Below are 21,490 nucleotides of genomic sequence, written 5' to 3'. Positions count from 1 at the left end.
TCAAGATTGCAGACATAAAAGTCAAGCTTCAAGCATGCTTTTTAAGAGTTGAAATATTTCCTATTAATTTAAACTGCTTGTAAAATCCATAACATAGACATTAGTGTGCTCTAAATGCATAAAACCTGTTACTAATTCATGATTCAGGCAGCTATTTTGTAATTATCTAATTTACTTTAAAAGGTGAGATATTTCCACATAGCCCACCTTGTAATGGTCTATTCAGTGTGCCAACACAATGTTCCACCACACAGTCAAATTTCCAGCTAGCTCACTGGAATCCATTCAGAGCTGTGGAAAACAGCATTATCCAAGAAACCTTTTGAAAACCTCTAATCCCACCCTATAACAGTCTGCCCTTTGTGCACAGTAAAGCCTACAACTCTCCTGATCATAAGTGCTGCCAAGTTAAATTCCTCAGACTCCATGTTTGCCACACATAGATCTGCAGATATAAGGTGGTTTTCCTTACATTTACAGGCCATAAGCAATGTGAATTTTAAGACTATAGTATAGAGGTTGAGGAGGGATGTTAATGTTTCCCCTAACTTCACCGTGTCTCTTTAATAATTCAACTGAAATGAGAAATGAGTCTGGACTTTGTTGGAAGTAATTCAAAAGTTAGTTAATTTTTGACTTATAACCCAAATAACGCCGCTCTTTTCTGTGACACTTCAGCATGATTCATTCTGTGCTTCATTGGTGTTTTCATATTAAAAATGGTGTGAATGGAGAATGAGTGGTGCTCACAGAGTCGGCCTCTTTTCCTCCAGTTCAGTATTGTAGCAATATGAAAGCCAGCATTCAAATTAGGGGATAAAATCCAGTTAAAGTGGAAAACAAGACAACAGAAGTGTCCATTGAAAGAAAGAATTAAATCCTGCTTTTTAAATGATTAAAGGAGTGGTTAATTTTCTTTTCAACGAATGCTTCACACTAAAATTGGATAAAGACGAGCAGAAGATAAAGTAGACATAGAAAAACTTTAGGTCTACAAAGGTATTAATTACTAAGGGGTACAGCTTTTAGGGAAATAAACCTGTTTGCATGCAGATGCATAAGAATATTGTCATGTAGTTGCATTTCTTTAGTAGATATGTAGCTGTACAGTTGGTATTTAGCTCTAAATATGTAGAGGTTAACTTAGCTTAGCATTAAAATATGGTAACAAGTGGAGACAGCTACTCTGGCTCTATCCCCTTCCCCAAAAAGACAAACACAAAAGCCCATCTAACTCCCTCTGGGTTTATTGTTCCCAGCTCTATGTTCAAGCCTGTAAGTGTCTAAAAGTTTTTGAGTTAAGTCTAACTGTACAAAAGTTAAGAGAGACAAAGGTAGAGTAGCCATCAGGAGATAGAGACATGTCAGGAGAAGAAGAGGGGAGAAAGTAACAAGCCCCGTTTGATTTGAAACTGAGCCAGACTTGGATATGAGAAGAAGCACTTGACCTAATCCTTTTGGGTTTGAAACAAGGTTAATCTAAAACCGGAGCAGCTCAAATTTTAGGAATGAATGTAAAATATGTCTCACAAGCCCTCCCCAAAACTAATGCACAGTGTTCCCACCTCCCTCGTCTTTCCCCTCCTCTTCAGAGGGCTTAACTCTACTCCTGGTGGCCCAGATTACGCAGCCAATTAGAGCGAAGGCAAAGTCCCTTCTGCTGCCTGACTACAGAGGGCTGTACGTGTGTTGTTATGAATGTGGCACCAGAGTTTGTCAGCCTGTTGTGAGGCAGCACAAGGACACAGAATGAATAAGTGGTCCAATAGGAAACCTCCAATAATCTCAATAAAAACACACTGACAAGAATGACAAACTCTGTTTTGGACTGTATAATTTGATTTCCCAAATACACATTATTCACCGTGAATAATGCATTGACTTCCTTCATTTCCTTTGTGAATTCAGCATCTTCCACACTGTATAGAAAGTGCAAACCTTTAACATTGTTTCAGATTTATTTATATTTTATTCAACAGCACCACCAGTTGGCGGATAATAAGACAGTGATTTGAAATTCAGGAGCTAATTCCAAAAACATGGAGGGAGTGATGACAGTCTAGAGAAACACAGAATGAAAAATCAGCTCCTACCTGGGTCTGTGTTTCTGACCCTGTCGGCTGTGCCGGGGAATTCATTTGCACGTACAATGTCTGCTGAATGCCAACGAAAATGACAAACAACTCGCACACAGACACTGTAAGTCATTCGCAGTCTAAAGTCTTCGCCTCTGTTTAAGCAGTAAAATTTAGGTGGTAATGTCATGTACAGTGAGGCCTGTTGACCTGCAGGGTCCTGTGAATGATGACCTGCTACCTCGGACACTGAAGCCAGGATGATCCTCCCTGGTTTTGCTATTACTATCAGGTTCATGGTCTTCTTCCTCATCACTGCTGTTTTGGTTTTCTCCAAGGGGAATCAGGGTGCTGTGGCTGAAATGACACATCGGTTTCCCAAGAATCCCAAAGCTTTATTAATAAATAATGAGAAAGAAAAAAGGAAAAGGTGAATTAATGTTTGCTATTTTCAGGAACAAAGGTAATTTGCTTCTAAGCTATCTTGGCACAGAAACATATAAAAATGTAAAATATCTCCATGTATTTTGGAAGTCTTAGCTTTTGGATCCATCTGTGGGTTTCAGTGGGATTAACATTTGCTTGGATTGTCATAAAGTATGGAATAACAAAACTAAATGCTATTTTTTTAATATAGCAATGATGCTAATCAGTATGCTTTCCAAAACATAAAACTCAACAACAAAACATGCAATAATGAATGTATAAAACAAGAAAATATGCAAAAAGAAATAGGACTAAAAATGGAAATACTGTTTAAAATCTCAGATTCTAGTCATCACCTGCTATAACTGTATGTCCAACAGCAGTCATTCGTAATCATCTTGTTTAAAACAATTCTTCTCCTCTTGATATTTGTATGTGACAGACTCAGTTCAATTTCCCCAACCTGACATCAGCCAGCTGCTGGTGGATCTCCTCAGTCAGAGCCTTTGGGTCACAGTGCTCAGCCGGCAGCGGACTCTGTTTCCTGGCCCGGCTGCCAAGGAACAGATGGGGTGAAAGTTCTTTGGGCGAGGGCAGCAGGGACACCATCAGGGGGGATCGCTGATTAACTATGGCGCTGAGGGAAGGGCGTTTCTGGAATGACCTGAAAGAGTCATAATCAAAAGTTGGCCTGAAAACAATACATTGAATCTAGGGTAGATAAACTCTGGAAGCCCTGAGAGACAAATGACAAAAAATCCAAGTTATTCATTTCATTCGTTTCATCAAAATTGTAATCTTGTTTATTTAATATGGCTTACGGACAAGTTGAAATAAAGTGTTTTGTCTAGGTAGTCTTTCCAAATTCTATTGTTGTTTTGTATTTGTCTGATCAGTTAAAAAAAGTGCAAAACTCCTCTAACCAGGAAAAATTTCAAAAAGGATTAAAAATGCTCACTTTTCCCCTCAAGATCTCGTCAAAATACAAACATTCCATTATTGTAATGTAATGTACTTACATTTTGGGACTTTTAGGGAACTATCATATATAAAAATAAATTATGAATGCTAGAGTGTACATGCCATGTGTTTCAGATTTTTGGCAGACGATGAGTCTATATAAAATACATACACGTACTTATTTTCTGGTACTTTCTTTACTGCTCTGTATACATTTCAAGGGAGCTGACAGAAATGAAGGTCTAATAAGCAGGGCTGGCAAAAGATTAAAACTTTCCATGACACTTAATCTTTAGATTTCTGTAGTTAATTGTGATTAATTGCACCTTTTTTAATCACATTTTGAAATTACACTACTTTGAGTTTCAAACTGTTTTTTTGAGTCATTTTGGATTTTTGTACTGTTTTAAACAAAGGGCAGTTGACTTTCTGTTTGGACTTTTATGGGTCGATCGAAGATTATGACATGAAGTTAGCCACTATAAAAGGAACTTGTTATGGATTAGAAAGGAAATAAGGCAAAAGTAAAATGGTAAATGTTTGACAACACAAGCTGCAGATGACTTTTGAATTGTCCGCAGAGCTGAGAGGTTTCTTTTTTTAACCAAAATGAGACATTAAGGAGCAGTGGTGGACTTATTTTACATCACTGTGGTTGCAGGGAGAAGCTGCAGCGGCTTAATCAAAGTGTGTTGAAAGAGACAGTAAAGCATGAGATTAATCATTATTTTCAACAAATACACTAATGTGGATCATAGTAAATCACAATTAATGTGATTAATCTTGACAGCCCTAATAATAAGCTGAGGCTTTATGCTATAAAATTTTCTGGCCACGTAAATATGAAGCACATAGAGCTATTTTAAAACAACTTTGAAGATTCTAATGAGGAAAGTGGTATTTGTTTTTTTTGTAACGTCACAACAATTAATACTGGAGAAAAGCATAAACATAAACTGTATTTTAAACATCTTTAACCTCTGTTTGAGTCATAAACACAATATGCAACTCTATCAAGATCAGACATTGACAGTGAATTACTAGACTTTTTTTGCTTTCCCTCTAGGGCTTCCATAGAATACACATATATTGTATTTATAACACATTTAACCTCTGTTTGTGGCAACACTGTTAGGACCAGACTAAGACCATGAGTAAGGCCGGCCACACACTACAGGATTTTCAGCCCGATTTGGGGCCAGATTTGCCTCCCCTGACGATCAAGGGGGTGTATCCCGAGAGGGGCCTCGTCGCAAACGACTGTTTGCCTGAATAATCCTCATGTGTGGTGTCAACACGATTGTTTTACTGCTCCAAATCACGTCGTAGCCTCCAAAATCCCGGATCGTAAATATCAAACATGTTTGATATTTACGATTCTAGGTCATAGTGCCTCTGACGAAGTACCCACAACAACCAATGAGAGTGAGCAGACAGGGTAGCATCACAGCCAGATCATACATACTTTCACCGCTCACAACCATAAACACAATTTTAGCTTAATTTCAGCCAGGATTTCATCCCGAGTTTTTCCCATGTTTTAGGATTTTGGCTTCACCTGTAGCGCATGCCAGGACAGCCTGTTGTGGAGGGACAGCAAGAGGGTATCGATAGACATCCGTGTTTTTTTTTTGTTTGTTTGTTTGTTTTTTTTCTGAAGTCACGTGATCACCAAGGTTGTTGGCAGGTCGGCAGGTGTGTGGTCTCCACATTGACCTGACAGTCTGGCTGTCATCTAGTGTGTACATTCAAAGGATTAAAGATAAAAATTCCTTTGAAATTGTCCTCATATCTGTGGTCCCACACAGTTTTAGAATCATTTCAGATTCAAGAATCGTGTAGTGTGTGGCTGGTCTTACCAAACTTTTTTTCAATTTCTACTTAGGGCTTCCATAGAATACACATACACTGTATGTCTAACATTTTTCACCTCTGAGTCATAAAAACAGGAGGTAACAAGGTGCAATTGCACAGGAAACAATTGCATACAAGCATCTCTTCAATATTTTTGGGGCTAAAAATAAAAGAAAATAAGAGATAAACTATGAACCTTCCCTGCAAATATTTTGCATCATTAAGTAAACCAAAAATTAAATGTTATGTGCACAATGTCTATGTTAGTTCATTCCTACTCATTCAGCAGCTGTATAAGCACCAGATGACATTCCTCACATATTCCATTTTGTCATACATACCTATAGTACTCATGGTGAAACTTAAACAAATATCCAGAACTAATTAATCAGGATAACGCTATGGTAGCCAAATTGTCAAGATCCAGGTGCTAATCCAGAACTAATACCAAAAATATTATTATAGTCTCATGGATTTTTTTGTTTCTCACATTCTCTTCCATGTCTGCAAGGCAGCTGGAAGCTAGCTGAAGCAGGTCTAAATCATGTCATGTACATCCACCCTCAGGAGAAGAGCGAGCTTCAGGCCCAGCTCTGATTGTTTGGTCTCAACCTGACAGCAGGAAAGAGCGCCAGGCCTCTGACAGCTTACACAACTGCCAATCTGATGTCAGACACAGCAGAGCAACATAAAACAGGCTGTCAGACGCACCCTGCAGCCGGACAGAGCTACAAATCTGTCGACATCAATCATATTTCTGTTTCAGGTCTGACATGATATCCATCAGACGGCGACAGCTTTACCTCAGGAGAGATTGAGTTATTTATTCAGCAATATTTCAGATTTTGGCGAGACTTGTTGAACATTTAAATGCCAAGAGAATTAATACATACTATTAGCTTGAGCAGCCTTTATAAAAACTTGCAATGCATCAAATTTATAGGGTTACTGCTGGTAATTAACTCACGGAGGATCATAACCTCAAAGCAGCTAGACTGCTTTATGGAGCTTTTTAGTATCTTGTAACTCACTGTTTTTTGTTTTAGTCCTGTCATTTTACAGCTTTAGCTCAGATGAACACCTCTAATCAGCAACAGGTAGTAGAATAATATGTAAGTTGCAAAGGAAAAACATAAATATGGTGGCCAATGGGGGCAAAGTGCAGTACCAGCCTTTCTGAAATAATGTATATTCACATGTAAACACTTAAAAAAAGAGAGAGCAATGTCTGAAACTCAATGTATGCAATGCATTGCAACAAGGAGTCACACAGATGAATAAATAATTCATAAAGAAAATTGATGAATGTTTTTGTTATTGACTTTGCATCACTTATTCACTTCCTGGACATTCCTGCTTTGCAGCATTGTTTTTCTTTTAATATTCTGCACATTTTTCTTTGCTCCATTTTAGGGTGGGGATTTTTATGCATTTTTTTATTTGTATGGTTACTGAATTTTCTGAACATTTTTCCAAATGTGAATTGTTTTTGGTGTTTCTCATCATTTGCACTTCAAGGCCACCATACTCAAACACCCTTTATAACCTATCTGTCCAACAAAGACAAAAGACATTTAGCATCTTTAAAGTTGTTAGCATAGCACATACTGTTTAAAACAGTATGGCAGGTGCACAGAAAGCAATTTTTTAACCACTGCTTGGTCTGAGATGATCAATCTGTGGCAGAACTGCAGATATGCCTCAAAAGGATTTTTGAATTTATCAGTGACTTCAGTTTTAAATGATAGCAAATGAGCCATAGAGCAAACTTCACTGCCGTAAAATGTTACGTCAGGGGGCCACTAGCTTCCATTCTTCCACTGGTGCGTGCGAGACAAAGAATTTTCTCCAGGTAATTACGAATTACAGTGCCTATAAAAGTAGTGGATGTTTTACATCTGTATGCTTCAGGTCATTGTCTCATCAGACCAAAAAACTTTATTTCACTTGGTCATGGAGTCTCCCACATGTCTTTTGGTGAGCTCAAGTTAATCTCTAACATTGGCTCTCTCTTTGCCACTTTCCCATAAAGCTTTAACTGGCGAAGAACCCGGGCAACAGTTGTATACAGAGTCTCTTCAATCTTGAATACTATAATATAGTAATAGTGAAGAAACCACATGCCACCTAACCTGACCTTTACCTCTCTTTCACATACCGATGCCTGAATTTCTGATTATATCCTGTCTCCTTGGGGTCAGCTTCTCCTGTCTTCATTGAACCATCAACATTAGAGGATGTCATTTCTGGGTCTCCATCTGCCCTGTTCCTCACCGCCATGTTGAAGGCGTCAGAGTAGAAAAGACGGCCCACTTCCTCTTGGATGTCCTTCAAGTACTTTCTGCTGAACGTCACCCACGCCACATAGCAGAAGAAGCTGTACAAACACTTTAAAGGAAGAGACAAGGATGTCACTTTGGAGTTATTGCACTTGAATTAATGTGATGCTTCATAAATTACAGTAATCGTTTGAAGTCGATCCATTTTGTCCATAGACTATAACCATTCGACCTTCCGTTTTTGTGACAAAAGCTCCAGGCGCCTCCTTTTTCTTGTGTGTATTTAAAGGTTAAAATGGTTATTCTTGCCTCAGAAAAGGTCAAATATAGAGCAGGCAATAATCTGCTGCTGTTACTGTGATATTTCTCTCTGTGTCCACCCAGGTGCCTAAATACTGGAGGGAGCCTGTCAAAGCAAAGCACCTGCACTGAGTCAACATCTCCTACCGCTAACTAATTCATTAGGGCCACCAGGCAAAGCCAGCACTCAATGTGGTTCTGTTCTGCTCACTGCCGTCTGTATTCACAGATGGTGAGCTGGCCTTCGCTCTGACCAAATGAAGGCTCGACTTTTTGCTGCGTATGATGCAATAGTGAGGGAATGTTTTGCAAGAAAATAAATTTCAGGTTATATGCGAGTCAAATCAATCAAATGCAGGGAGGGTGAGGGGGCACATTAGGATTACTGAGCTGTTTCTTGTATAACCTTTAATTTTCTTTTAAGGGTGTTTTATGTATTTGAAGCACGCTCACTGCACAAACTACAATCTTACCAAGTGTATTTGTCTCTTCACAGTCAGATAATATAAATCACATTCACCTAAAAATGAACACACTTTTAGATATTCAATGAAAATGTATTGTTCATGACATTTTGTAAGACAATCTAACAGGTATAGCTTTGTTGCAGCATTGGCAGCAGGTTTTAAACAATACAAGTAATCCAGGCCTTATTTTGCTTGTAATATGTTGAAGTGAGATGTTTATCTGAACTTGTCAGCCAATATGGGCACAACAGTTAAAATTTAACTCTGTTAACTGTCAATCTGTTAATAGGAACATTAACTTCCATAGTAGTTGATCAGTCAATCATGTTAATAATTAACTGTAGGAATGTTAGCTGGCATTTTAGGACAAAATCAGCCTTTAGCTCAAAAACTCAAAATGTCACGTCTGTCTTGAAAACCTAAAAGTAAAAGGTATATTTTTGATACATCACCACTGTCTTTACTCTTGCAGTACTCTGGAGATTAGGCAGCATTTCACAGTAAAAGCATCCTGGGTACAGACTCGTTACGCAGTAAACTCTCGGAGGTTGCATACACTCAATCAGGTTACCTGTGATGTGTTTTACCATGTCAGGAGCAGGGTTTGGATCCTTCGTCTTTCTCCGATAAGTGATCAGACTGTGGCTAAACCCAGTACTTTGATTGTTGTACCAGTCACTGCAATGCAAGTCAGTGGTTAACTGTTCCAGCCCCCCCCCAGGGACGGCGTTACATATAATACAGACATGTCAGTTGGGGAATAAATTCTTGCTTTAAAGTTTCACACCAGAGGTGCCATTGGGTGTTTTTTTTAATAGCAGATAGGTTCATTGTCTGTGGTTAAAGAGCTGCTCTGGATCAGCACTCTCTGAGTTTAATTAATACTCAGTTTTAGGTGGGCGGTTCTTGTGTTGAAAAATGTTCTATTTTCATAGTGTAACATTTTAAATCTACGTATCTTAAGGGAGTCAAGAACACCAAGTCCGCTCAGAATGGAAGGGTCGTAATTTTTTGGTCTGGAAGTTACATTGATGAAATAACCACATTACAAAAACTACAGACTAAGCAACATTTCATAAATAAACAGAGAAAAGGTCAGAGGTCTAATCTGTGATAATGGTGGCTCGCTTTAGCTCTATTAGCTTTAGCTTAAACAAACATAGTCATGCTGGTATCATAATGTTAATACATAAGCCAATGTAGCTAAGTTAGCTATGAGTAACGTAGATATGTAGCTTATATAGCTGCCTTGAGAGCTTAGCTTTAGCTATTTATCTACGTCGCTATGTTATCAATGTCGCTTGCAGTTTACAGAGCCACATAAGCCAAGTTTGCTGCATTAAAGTGTTTTAATTGAGGCAAGCTTTTATCTTGTAAGCAGACTGATTACTTGGCTTAATTACACCTTTTTTATAATAAGGTTTTGCAGGTCAGGTTTTTAACTTTTAACTTTTGCTATCCTAACTGTTAACTTAACCCTAAACTGAAGTTTAATCCAATTTTAATTATAGAGTTATAGCATGTATTTCCGTTCTGAAATATACAGCATCGCAGACAAGCAGCCTGTGAGAGCGGCAGTCAGAGATTTACAGTCTGCAGCCACACCCCTCTCAACGATGATCCCATGGCACAGTTTACATTTGTTATATACTCTCACATGCTTTTTTGTTACTTCCTGTTTTAAAAGCGCTTTGCATGCACAAACAAACCACAAATCGACTTTAGGAAAGGAGCAGACAGTACAGAAAGCAACAAAAAGTAGAGAAACAGTGATATAAGACCAACAAGGACAGCAAGATAAAGAGTTTAACTTTAGTCGAGAAAGGGAACAAGGGTTTCATACATAAATGTTTTAAGGTAACTCTTTGTCTGATAAATTAGTTAAGCTAAGACCTATATTATTTGGTCTTCTGTTATTTACTTTGTGCCCTACCCTAACATTTTCTTATGACGTGCAAAGAAAATAAATTAAAATTCACTATGGCATCAGTCCTGTCTAGCTTCATTCAACTGGATGCTACAAAAACACTAGCTAAGATTTGAGTTTCTGCAGTGTAGGAAAGTTAGTTTCTTTCACACAAAAACGACCAAATATAAAGCACATTAAGAAAATATAAAATATATTGGTGAGGTTGAACTTATGAAAAGCCTCTATGTGGAAAAAAAACTACACCCCAAAACACAAGTTGTAAAACTTGCAAAATCACCCCACAATGTATTTTTGTACCTACCGCATGCAGCAGCCATTCTGTACTGTTTGAAGACAACCGGCCCCTGGATGAAAAAGAAGACTTCAGGGGTGGCGTAATAATTTCAGTACATTTTAGCTCAGAATCAGAGATCCATGTGATGATATATCTAGCAGACAGCTCCTGTATATTTAACCAGAACATAACTTTACAGAGAGCAAACCTTTTCTCATGACAGACTTGTGACTTTTAGCAGCTTCCTGGCAGATTTTACTCTGAGTCAAAGTGACAGCTGAGTATCGCTGATGGCTTCTTTGCCTCTTGGGAAACATTAACCACTGCTGCTTCACCAAGAGGTGTTTTAATTTGCAGCAGTGGTGCTTTTTCATGACTACTTCATGTTCTGAGACTAAACGAATGCTCACTTGCGATATGAGATGCGTTGATGCCTGTCTACCTCTGGGTCCATGATGAGGCTGAAGTAGCCGACAGCCAGATTCTTTTGGGCTATCTCCTTTTTGGTCAAAGCTTTGGCTTGTCTCTGGTGCTCTGTGATGATGTCACTGGTATGTTGTTTAGGAGAGGAGTGAAGGGAGAGAAAAGATGGCGATAAAGAAATAAAGAAATGAAGGTCACAAATCACCTTCCTCTATCATACATGATGATAAAAGACAGCACAACATTCATTCATTCCTAGTATACTTACACCATTAAAGGATTAGCTTTGCTCTCCAGAGATTTGTGTTCAAAGAAACAGCACAGATAAAGTAGGAGTGCAGTCAGGACTTCATCAAGCTCTTTCCTCCTGGACAAAAACAAACAGCTGTTATTAGTGTATGACTAGTCTCATCACACTATGTTTAACAATGTGAACAGTTTGTATGATTAAGGTTATGTCTTTGTGTTCCTTACTTCAATAGAGCCAGGAAGCAGAGAGGAATAGGAAGTGTATAATTCTCCTGCAGCAAACTGACGGCTACCTCTGCAACAAAAAGCTCTGTTAGGTTTGCCAAGGGTCGTCTAGCAGCATCCTCTTGACAAAAGCTATCACTAGTACTTTTGATTAAAAATCAAGCTGTTTGTATTTCATCAACTTGGATTGGGAATTATCATCTACAGCAGTGGTTCTCAACCTTGGGGTCGGGACCCCCTTGGGGGTCGTGAGACACTGTGAAGGGGTCCTCAGATTCCCTAACTAAAACTAAGAATATTCTGAAAATTACACTGTTGCCACTTTACACCAATTTTAACCCATTTACATCAATTTTCAAATCAATTTAAATACATTTGTATGTTTTTGCTACTTCTAAACCAATTCTTGCCACTTAAGTTTAATGTTACCTCTGTTGACCCATTATTGCCACTATTAACCCCTTTTTACCACTTTTACACCCATTTTACCCACATTTCACTATCTGGTAGACCATTTTTTGCTAGTCTAACCAGTTTCTGCCAATATCTGCCTATTTTCTCTCTCTTAGTAAACACTTTTTTGCCAGTTTATATCAATTTTTCAATTCAATTCATTTTTTCCACCAAATTTCCACACATTTTTGCCAATTTAAAGCCATTCCAGCCACTTTTGAACTCCCTTTAACCACTATTTGTGCCCATTTTTTCCACTTTAACCCATTTTTGCCAATGATTTTTTTCCATTTTTAAGTAATTGTTGCCACTTCTAACCCATTTCTGGTACTTTTTAAAATCCAATTTCCCCACTTTTTCCACCTTTTTTTGCCACTTTTAACCCATTTTGGCAATTTTTAACCCATTTTAATTCTTTTTTTTTTTTTTCAACAAAAGGGATTTACATTTTTAAGAAGGCTATTTACTACCCAAATGATTAAAAAAAGATATAAGTTGTGTTTGATAAGAGTGGTTATTTTATCAGGTTAATTATAAAATATGGATATCACAGCTTAACTTTATAATGGATCGTGATTTTGCTGACTTCCATGGGCTACCGGTTTGGCTGGGTGCCAGAAAGCTCTCCCATTTGCTGCCCCCTATGGGTGACCTTGTCTGCAGATGAGTATCTTGAATGTGCATGGCCATGTCCAACCACCTTCAGGTACAGTGGGGGTCCCCAGTCTCTGGCACCATTATTTTGGGGGGTCATGGTCTGAAAAGGTTGAGAACCCTTGATCTACAGCAGTGTTACTCAACCCTGCTCAACCAAAGAGCCAAATTGTTGAAAAATACCATTACAAGAGCCAAAATCTAAGTGGTGAAAAGTGGAAAAAACGGCTTGAAGTAGCAATAAGTCAAAGGTGGTAAAAATGGTCCAAAAGTGTCAAAACTGTGGCCAAAAAAAATGAGAGAAACGTGACTCAATTGGGAAAAAGCAGTCAAGAGTGGCAAAGTAGGGTAAAAAAAAGGGAAAAAAGTGGTATTTAATGGCAAAAAGCAGCTTAAATGGGCAAAAAATGGTGAAAAGGGGCAAAAATTGGATAAAAGAGGCTATAAGATGTTCCAAAAATGGGCAAAAAAGAGGAAACAAGTGGTGTTTAATGGCAAAAGGTAGCTTAAATGGGAAAAAAGAGCTGGAAAAAATTGTTAAAAAGGGCAAAAATAGGATAAAAGTGGCAAAAATGGGAAAAAAGTGTCATAAAAAGTGGCAAAAAATGGGAAAAAAATAGGAAAATGGGTAATTAATGGCAAAAGGCAGCTTACATGGGCAAAAAGTGGTGAAAATTGTAGAAGAGGCTATACAGAAGAGGCTATAAGAAACTGCAAAAATGGGTAAAAAAAAAAGGGGAAACAAGTGGTATTTATGGCAAAAGGCAGGTTAAATGGGCCAAAAGTGGCATAAACTGGTGAAAAAGGGCAAAATGGGATAAATGGGACAATTAAGTCTGACAGTTAAGGCCTTCTGTAAAAGTCTGGGAAACAAAGCAATTAATGTGAGTAATTTCCAGGGTCAAAGTTTCCCTTTTCTAAGGTTTTCTGGGGTAATAATATTTCAAAATAAGATATAAAAGAGCCACAAATCATCACAAAAGAGCCACATGTGGCTCCAAGGCCACACGTTGAGTAGCACTGATCTACAATATTCTGTACACAGTAAGAAAGACAAACTCTAACAAAGGTTTATTATTAGGTAGAGGTAGGCCTCAGGTGTTTTCAAGGTGCCTCTAAAATTACTTTTAATGATAAAATTTGCATTTTTATGTTACTAAGTGGATAAGAGTGAATACAGTACACAACAATAGATTTTGACTACCCAAAAAGTACACAGGGGTGACTCTTGGCCCAACAACAAGGTCAAACCCCCTTAAAACAGCCCCAGTTGTCTTCATATCAAACATTTAATAGTAAGGCAAAGCTTTAACCAGGAGTTCCCAAACTTTTCAGCCTGTGACCCTCAAAATAACAGTGCCAGAGACCGATGGCCCCTACCAACCCTGGAGGTGGTTAAAACATATGATATTGCACAAAACATTGTGTACAAATTTGCATTTTCAGGAGTTTTGGTATATATAACTTAAATTTCAGTACAAATCTCATTTAATGAACTAATTTTAAGGACATATTTATGACAATTATGTATAAAATATATCACTTCATATGGGTCCTGATCCTCACTTATGAACTACTGCTTTAACACATTGTTGAAACAATGAGGTGGTGGATTACTATGTGGATGAAAAATAATAATCTGTGGCAGATAAAAGGATATGCACCAAAAGTGTAAGCTAAACCTGGACTATAGAGACATAATTAATGACTTACATAAGGTGAACTTGAGTTTTGATCATCTTTGAACAGGTAATAAAACACGTACGTTTCACGTCATCAATGGTGACATGGCCCCCTTGCCTCTTTATCATTGAGGACCTATAAGCATTCAAATGAACATGGCTCAGGCTCTTTTTAGTGCTGTGGCGCCCTCTGTGGTTCAATGTACAGATGTCAGCCAGCCTGTAGAGATGACAGCATTCACCATAGATTAGTCTCCAATAGAACAACAAAATTATCATACTTTACAGTTAGTGGTGCATATAGGGCTAATTCCTCCTTTGCCAAGCAACACTAAACAATCAAAACACTAAAAATGTGAATGAAAAACAAAAAAAATCCATTCATGAGCTCCTTGTTGACTCAAGGCCCAACTTACCACTCAGACCGCAGCTGAAACTCTCTGAAGCTGACATTTGTTTTCTTTCTTTCTCTCGAGACACCCTCCTCTGCAGGACAAGAGCTGTAGAGGAGGTAAAAGAGCAACGTCATAAGGCTGCTAGCATGTGTAATAGGCTAATAACGGTAACGTAGGCCTGGTGTATCGGTTTAGTGTGTGACCGTGTTAACTGGCGACTTTTCGGTAGTTTTCGTAGCTGCAAGTTGCAACAGATGTCAGAGATGGTGCGAGGGAACTTTCTTACATTAAGTGATAAGTTGGGCTATACTTCAAAATTACAACGAACGGTTAAACAAGGGGTTATTCTTTAGCAGCAACAATGTATCTACGACAGCCACAGCGGCATTCGGCTTGAGGTCACCGGTTAACTCGGTCACTCATTAGACCATAACACCGGGCAGCCCCTCACCTGACAAATTCCACCGTTTTTTCTTCGTCATTCCACACCCAACGGCCTGGAGGATGTACACTCACCTGCAATGTATTCCTCGAATGTCAGAAGTCATCTAAAGCTTGCTTTAATTATTTCCAATCAGGAGTGACTTATAATGCAACGTTAGGCTATGTTTAAAGGGTTAAGTTAAACATAAAGCACAAACACCGGAACTAGCTCGTTTCTGTCAACGTGTTTTTTTTACAGTTGCCAAATAGTTTCAAGCAGTGCCATAAAGAGAGGAACGGCTCTGGTTATAAATAACTTTCTTGAAATATCACCAAAACCTTTTGAATTTGTCTGTATAAAAGTGTCGACTTACGTTTCGTGTCTCTTCGGGATATTTGGGCATTTCTGTAAATAAGGCTTCCAACAGTTTAGCTCATTTCTGCCGGTAGCTGCTGTTACGCTCGGTATCTAGGCAACAGCCAATGAGGGAGGGGTGTGCCTCTGGACGCAATCTCATATGTTGCCTTTACTTACTGTCGCCATTTGTAATTTTATGATTTATGTGGGGGAACTAGAGTCCTCAAACCGATCAAAACACATACAAGTCTTCAATTAATCAGCTATGTTCGTGAAGAATTTACCTATTTCTTTCATACATTCTCCCCTTAAGAAAAGGGCACATTACTCATAGATCTTCATAAATCCCAGCTGTCAAACAGGTTGGTGAATACATTAGTTCTAAAGGCAATGTGGTCATTGTTGACAAGTTTACTGATCTGTAGTTAGTAAGTCTGTGTAGGCCTATACATTTAAGACAAGCTTTCTTTATTAAAGAGTAGTATAAAAAGGATTTACTGTCTAAGGGGCAGGGTTACCTTGCGTGCTTTTAATATGGGTTTCATTTGATGAAAATTTAATCAACTTTGCACCTCAAGGATATTTAAACAGTAATGGCTTTGCTCAATTAAATAAACCCTGCCTTAACCTTTGAGATACACCTTCACTACAGCAGAAGGAAATTCTTAAACTGCTGGAAATGTTATAACTGCTTTTGCTTTTAGCAAGCAAATCATGTGCATGCAGCTTAACTATTAAATCACATAACAAATGTGAATAAATTCGTTTTAGTAATTTCCCTAAAACCTTGAGAGTAAGCAAGGCCAGAACTGGAAGATCATAATAAAATATGTACATTTGCAAACACATACACTTTAACCATTAAGTATTTCTAAATCCCTTTTTCCCCTCTGTGGTATGTCAAATTTTTAAAAACACTTGTTTTCTATGCTCAAGATACATTATCTGTTATCTTTTAAAGGGCCAGCTACAATTGTTGCTACTGTTGATGGGACACAACAGCCTATCCCCATAATAAAGGCAGAAACATTTTATTTAAAAAAGCTTTTAATTAGTCAGGCTAAAAAAATAAAACAATAAAATTATTTTAACATTTTTAAAAATGAATCTTCAATCTGGCCTAAAATGTCAATGAATTAAAATAAAAGTCTAAACATTGAAGCACTGCTTTGGATCTCTGTTTGCAAAAACCTTAAACTTCTTTCCCAGGTCCTCTAACCTTGTGAGTTAGTTTCTAACTGCTCTTTGGAGTGATGAGGAATATCTTTTCAGTCAAGGAATCCAGCCCAAAGCTTCTGAACTCATCTGTAAGGGCATCCACCGACTGCAGGAATTTGATATCACAGCAGTTCCCTGACAAAAAGAAATACATTATTTTGCTGTGCAAATCTGGTCAATTTTAGAGCTTTAGGGTTACGAGAAAATGCAAAAAAGAAACACTCACCATACAGGCTGTGTAGCTGCTCATCGGGCACAAAGAATGGAGGACCTAAGAAAAAAAGTACAACCTCAGACTACTTTCAAAAGCCCCCAAAAGCATAAAATCATGCTGACACACTATAGATATCGTAAATTTTATTAGGTCTACCTGGCCACTTATGCAAACATCCAGTCAGGTAATAACATGGCAGCACCCAATGTTAATTTTGGCAGCTATTTTAAATTTTTGTCTTAGTTTTAGTCTTTAAATGAAATGCATTTTAGTTTTAACCACACTTTAGTTATTCTATCCCTTATTGTTTTGGTCAAGTTTTGGTCTACGAAAACTCAAAACATTTTAGTCTAGTTGTAGTCCATAAAAAGTCCTCACATTTTAGTCTTTACATTTAGTCCAAGCATTTATTGTCTTGCCTAAATCTGGTACTAAATCATGGTAGTGTGTTCTAAACACTCTGCTAAACCTGGGGTCCCTGTTCTCTACAGCCAAGAGGCAGAATATGTACAGATGCATTATTTTTTGACAGATTTACCCACAGTGGAGAAATATCACGGATTTTCAACGTCGGGTGAAAACTGCATTACATTTTAGTCTAGTTTTAGTCATCTTGACAAAAAATAAACTTAGTTTTTGTCAGTTTTAGTCATCACAGATCTATTTTTGTTAGTCTTAGTCTAGTTTTTGTCATGGAAAAAAAGGCTGTTGACGTCAACAAAATTAACACTGGCAGCAACTAAAGAATTTGAGCATGTAGGCATGGTCAAGAAAATTAGTGAAGTTTAGACCAAGTGTCAGAATAGGGGTTAGAGGTTGCTTCCTTGTGACCGTCTGATTAGATTACATTAATGAGCAGTTGAACAGGTGTATGTAATGAAGTAGTCGGTGAGAGTTTACATCTTTTCTAAAGCCAGAGGTAAAGTGTTAACGACTTCATGTTACCAGTATATAATTCAGGATTGTACAGCAGAGTGTCCACAAGGTATCTGCAGTCTTTGGCCATGAGGGAAATTATTAGAGCAGCATACCTGGTGTAGTGTGAGAGAGAATGTAATCAGAAAGCAGTGAGAAAAATATATATATGTACAAAGATGTCATGATAATTTAACTTAAACAGTCAAACTGGTATGGATATCAAATCTTAGTTTAGTTTAGACCTCAGTCTAATCTTACTTTTCTCTGTCTTTTGGGTTGATGGCCACCAGAGAGCCTCTGTCCCATATCGCCCCAAACTGACCCCCAATGGCACTGTGAGATAGAAAAATGAAGACTTTCTGTTAAACATTTAATTACCCAAATTAAAGTCAGTTAAAGATAGATTTAAAAAAAATACTTTGGCAGTTTACTGACCTGGTGAAGTCAAACATGTCACATTGGTATAGGGCAATATTTCTCTCTGAACCCTGTAGAACAAATAGTATACATTATTAATATCACTCACTGCAGTATAAGACACATTTTTCCTCAGTGTATGTGTATTTTAAGGAAATGTTACTTTTTCTATGTGTGGGTCCCATCCAGCTGTAGCATTATCCATTCTCATAGTGTTTTTATTGTCATGATGTTTAACAATATAGCTGCTATTTTAAGCTTGCAGACTAGAGTTTCCTCATTTAGAGTCTGTTGCTGAGAGTCTGAGTCTGTACTGTTTTCCTAGTGTTGTATCAGAAATGCTTTCAACTGCAGTAATTTTCTAACTCTGTCATATATAATACAGAGAATACTGTACATACTCTAAGTACTCAACAGAAGAATTGCATATTCATAGTCATTTTTAATAAGTATAGGCACATAATTGTTCTTCTAAATCCTGTAACTTTAACTATCTTTTTTATATGGTTATACTGCTATAAATAAGATGACAAGGGTTTAGCTATTAAAGTGTATTGATCCCTCACACATGTACCCTTAACCTACCTTGTAAACCTTTGCTCCAGGTATTCCAGGGACTGCTTCCTCACTGTAGGTCATATTATTCTCCTCAAAGAACTGTTTAATTGCCTTTTCAGATATCTCCACCCCCACCACTGAATGGCCCATGTCTGCCAGCCTGAGATTCACACAGGAAGTAAAGGAAACTTAGAAAAATGTCATCTATAAATGACAGAATGTTTTTCATATGGACATTTACATTTTTAAGGAGATTTGACTATTTAAAAAGTTGACATCAAATGTGTTTTAATTATTGGATGAAGTGCCGTTTTCCTACCACTTCATATCCACTGCTTTCCCACAGAGAGGAAAGAAGAAACAAACTCCTTTCCGCCCAGCTATTACTTTATCAATATGCGCCTCCAGCATCCTGTCAGAAACAAATCCGCACTGTTAACAGCAATTTGTGTCAATGTTCAATTAATGTATACCACTGAACTCTGTAAAACACCCAGAATTTAAAGTTTAGGTCTTTTTAGACCTTTCATCTTATTAGTTCTATGATGCTTTTCTGACAGTGTTATAGGATCAGTGCAGGGAGAATGTGCATTTACAGTCAATCTCTTTTTTTATTGCATTATTACTTTCCTTTATGCCACTGAAGAAGTCAATCAAAGCCAGGCCCTTACTTGTTTACATTAGACAGATGGAAGCCAATCTCGTTCGCGTCCCAGTGCCGCTCCCATTCTCCGAGATCCATGACCTCATTTGCCTGCGGTGCCAGCTTGCTCATTGTGTTTACCTTTGACCAACTATAAAGAAGGCATAGACTGGAGAGAACAGCATAAAGATCTATGGATTAAGACATGGGTGTGTAGTGCTTCCATAAGGCAGGGTTGCACAATCATACACAAAGACATATACTGCAGCTGTGCTTTGAGTTTGTTGGGGAAAGTTCCTGTTAGAAACTACAGTTTGTGTTGATTTTGGCGCACCCTGTGGACACAAGAAAAAAGACTTGGGACAAAAAAATATCATGCCTTCTTTTAACAGTCATGTGCATCACTTATCAAGAAACATGTTAATGGAATAAAACTTGGTTCTTCTAGAGTGCCATCATCATTTTTAGCACCTACCCTCTGGTGGCGGTTTTACCCATTAAAAATAGAAATTGAAATTTTTACTGATTGAATTATGTGCATTTGTAAGTCATAAGGATATGCAGAGGTAGAAAAGTACACAACTATTGTATTACATTTAAGTAAAAGTACAGTTACTCTGGTTAAAACTTACTCAAGTAAAGTACTGGTCTATAAATCTACTCAAGTAAATGTAAAAAGTATTGAATTCATAGTTTTCTTTATGTACTGAGTTGCTGCTAAGGAGTTCTACAGTAAATATGATCTTTCCTTATTGGCAAGAACAACAAGAGAATAGATCTACCAGGACGTTGATGTTAAGTCACACCTCTATAATTAAGTGAAATACAATGCCAATTTACAGACACATACTGTATAGTTAAATTTAGCACTTTAAGTGTGTCTATATTCATCCACACTACAAATAGTTGCTCAACATTTTACAGTGTGACAAAGATGCAGTAACTCTTGAAAATCTGTAGCAAGGTGGGTCTCTTCTGACAAGAACAAAGCAGTCAGCCTCATTGCAGGGTAATTAATACTGATGTGGAATACTTTATGTCCTCCAAGAAAACCTAAAGTCAAGCGGTAACTCGGTGGATAACTTCACTCATGGTGCAAATCTGTCTCACTTCAAAAACAACAGCAATCTACCAGAAGCATGACCAAAAGAACCCCAACAGGGATTGCTGTGCAACGGGCAATATCTACACACAACTAAACACATCTAAACACACCAACCCAAGGCCATGATGGGGGACACTGAAATGTTTAACTCTGACATATCAGAAATCCAGTTTTTCCTGTTTTGGGATGTGATGTGGAATCATTCTTTCTCTGTGCTCCATGTGTAGTAACCAGAGGTGGAAAAAGTACAAAACTATTGTGCTCAAGAAAAAGTACAGTTATTCTGATCAAAACGTACTTTAGTGGGAGTAAATTATACTCAAAAGTACATGTAATTTGATGAATTGTAATTAGTTACTTTCCACCCCTGATGATATGGAGGTATCAGTTCGCTAGTTAGTTTAGCCAGTTTTAATATTTAATATCAACATTTTCAAATTTTAAGCTTAGCAGCTTGACATAAAAGCAACCACAAGAAAGTAGTAACCAGAATTCAACATGTTTGCTAACACAAATTAACAGTGTAACCTACCTTTACGGAGAGAAGACAGTTTGTCTAATATTTATTCAGCCGCACACCGGAGGTAGAGGTGAAGAAAACCTGGATGAAGTGCGTCTATAGGCCTAATCTATCGAGGGATAATTTTTTTTTTTGTAGATTAGAAATATTAGCCCTGAGTGTAGTCTGTCAGGCAATCAATTGCATACACTACAATCTGTTGAAGAGTCGACAATGGCGGGAACTGTTTGAAGCCTTGCCTGACAAGCAGAACTCCGGGCAGACAAGGCAACACAAAAAAAAAGTCTGCTTTCGCTTCTGGTTTGACTGGAGCCTAATGCTGCGTTCACTTGTCAAAGAAATATAGGAGATACTAGACTCTTAACACAGAAGAGGATTAGTGCAACTTTTTTGAAAAGAAAAAAATGTTATGATGGCAAAAAAGCCAGAATTTAGACTTTTTTTCTGGCTGTATACAATGTTTCAAAAGG

At 37.8% G+C, this 21,490-nt stretch overlaps 2 protein-coding genes across 5 annotated transcripts; both read right to left on the bottom strand.

Annotated features, from left to right (window-relative positions):
- Nucleotides 1-1,954: 1,954 nt before the first annotated feature.
- LOC121524562 (protein phosphatase 1 regulatory subunit 36) lies at nucleotides 1,955-15,700 on the bottom strand. 3 transcript variants are annotated; one of them, XM_041810004.1, is made up of 11 exons: nucleotides 15,444-15,700; nucleotides 15,098-15,162; nucleotides 14,668-14,751; nucleotides 14,335-14,471; nucleotides 11,463-11,532; nucleotides 11,257-11,355; nucleotides 10,976-11,113; nucleotides 10,593-10,635; nucleotides 7,459-7,703; nucleotides 2,965-3,165; nucleotides 1,955-2,468 (listed from the first exon to the last, which is right to left on the bottom strand). In XM_041810004.1, the coding sequence occupies exons 1-11, from the start codon at nucleotides 15,471-15,473 to the stop codon at nucleotides 2,249-2,251; spliced, it is 1,332 nt and encodes a 443-aa protein (XP_041665938.1). In that variant the 5' UTR covers nucleotides 15,474-15,700; the 3' UTR covers nucleotides 1,955-2,248. The 3 variants fall into 3 exon arrangements, 2 of the variants coding, with proteins under 2 accessions (XP_041665938.1, XP_041665939.1); XM_041810005.1 differs by having other exon boundaries at nucleotides 7,474-7,703; XR_005993132.1 differs by having other exon boundaries at nucleotides 2,348-2,468; nucleotides 2,858-3,165.
- A 787-nt stretch (nucleotides 15,701-16,487) lies between these two features.
- Nucleotides 16,488-21,134, bottom strand: LOC121524563 (probable thiopurine S-methyltransferase). 2 transcript variants are annotated; one of them, XM_041810006.1, is made up of 9 exons: nucleotides 21,033-21,134; nucleotides 19,424-19,564; nucleotides 19,072-19,164; nucleotides 18,780-18,912; nucleotides 18,213-18,265; nucleotides 18,036-18,110; nucleotides 17,805-17,890; nucleotides 16,872-16,916; nucleotides 16,488-16,780 (listed from the first exon to the last, which is right to left on the bottom strand). In XM_041810006.1, the coding sequence occupies exons 2-9, from the start codon at nucleotides 19,525-19,527 to the stop codon at nucleotides 16,662-16,664; spliced, it is 708 nt and encodes a 235-aa protein (XP_041665940.1). In that variant the 5' UTR covers nucleotides 19,528-19,564; nucleotides 21,033-21,134; the 3' UTR covers nucleotides 16,488-16,661. The 2 variants fall into 2 exon arrangements, with proteins under 2 accessions (XP_041665940.1, XP_041665942.1); XM_041810008.1 differs by having other exon boundaries at nucleotides 19,424-19,546; nucleotides 21,033-21,110.
- Between the last annotated feature and the right edge of the window lie 356 nt (nucleotides 21,135-21,490).

This window comes from Cheilinus undulatus, linkage group 16 (assembly GCF_018320785.1).
Source record: "Cheilinus undulatus linkage group 16, ASM1832078v1, whole genome shotgun sequence".
NCBI classification, from domain to species: domain Eukaryota; kingdom Metazoa; phylum Chordata; class Actinopteri; order Labriformes; family Labridae; genus Cheilinus; species Cheilinus undulatus.
The sequence above is the reverse complement of the archived record's forward strand: the minus strand, read 5'-3'. Positions and strand labels throughout refer to the sequence as shown.

Coding starts and splice junctions, on each gene's coding strand:
- LOC121524562 (XM_041810004.1), bottom strand. CDS start 15,473: ATGCCCAAATATCCCGAAGAGACACGAAAC. Junction 11,533..14,334: donor CACCATTGATGACGTGAAAC/GTACGTGTTTTA, acceptor TTTTTGTTGCAG/AGGTAGCCGTCAGTTTGCTG. Junction 11,356..11,462: donor TGCTTCCTGGCTCTATTGAA/GTAAGGAACACA, acceptor GTTTTTGTCCAG/GAGGAAAGAGCTTGATGAAG.
- LOC121524563 (XM_041810006.1), bottom strand. CDS start 19,527: ATGAGCAAGCTGGCACCGCAGGCAAATGAGGTCATGGATCTCGGAGAA. Junction 19,165..19,423: donor CATCTGTCTAATGTAAACAA/GTAAGGGCCTGG, acceptor TGTTTCTGACAG/GATGCTGGAGGCGCATATTG. Junction 17,891..18,035: donor AACCCAAAAGACAGAGAAAA/GTAAGATTAGAC, acceptor ACACTACACCAG/GTATGCTGCTCTAATAATTT.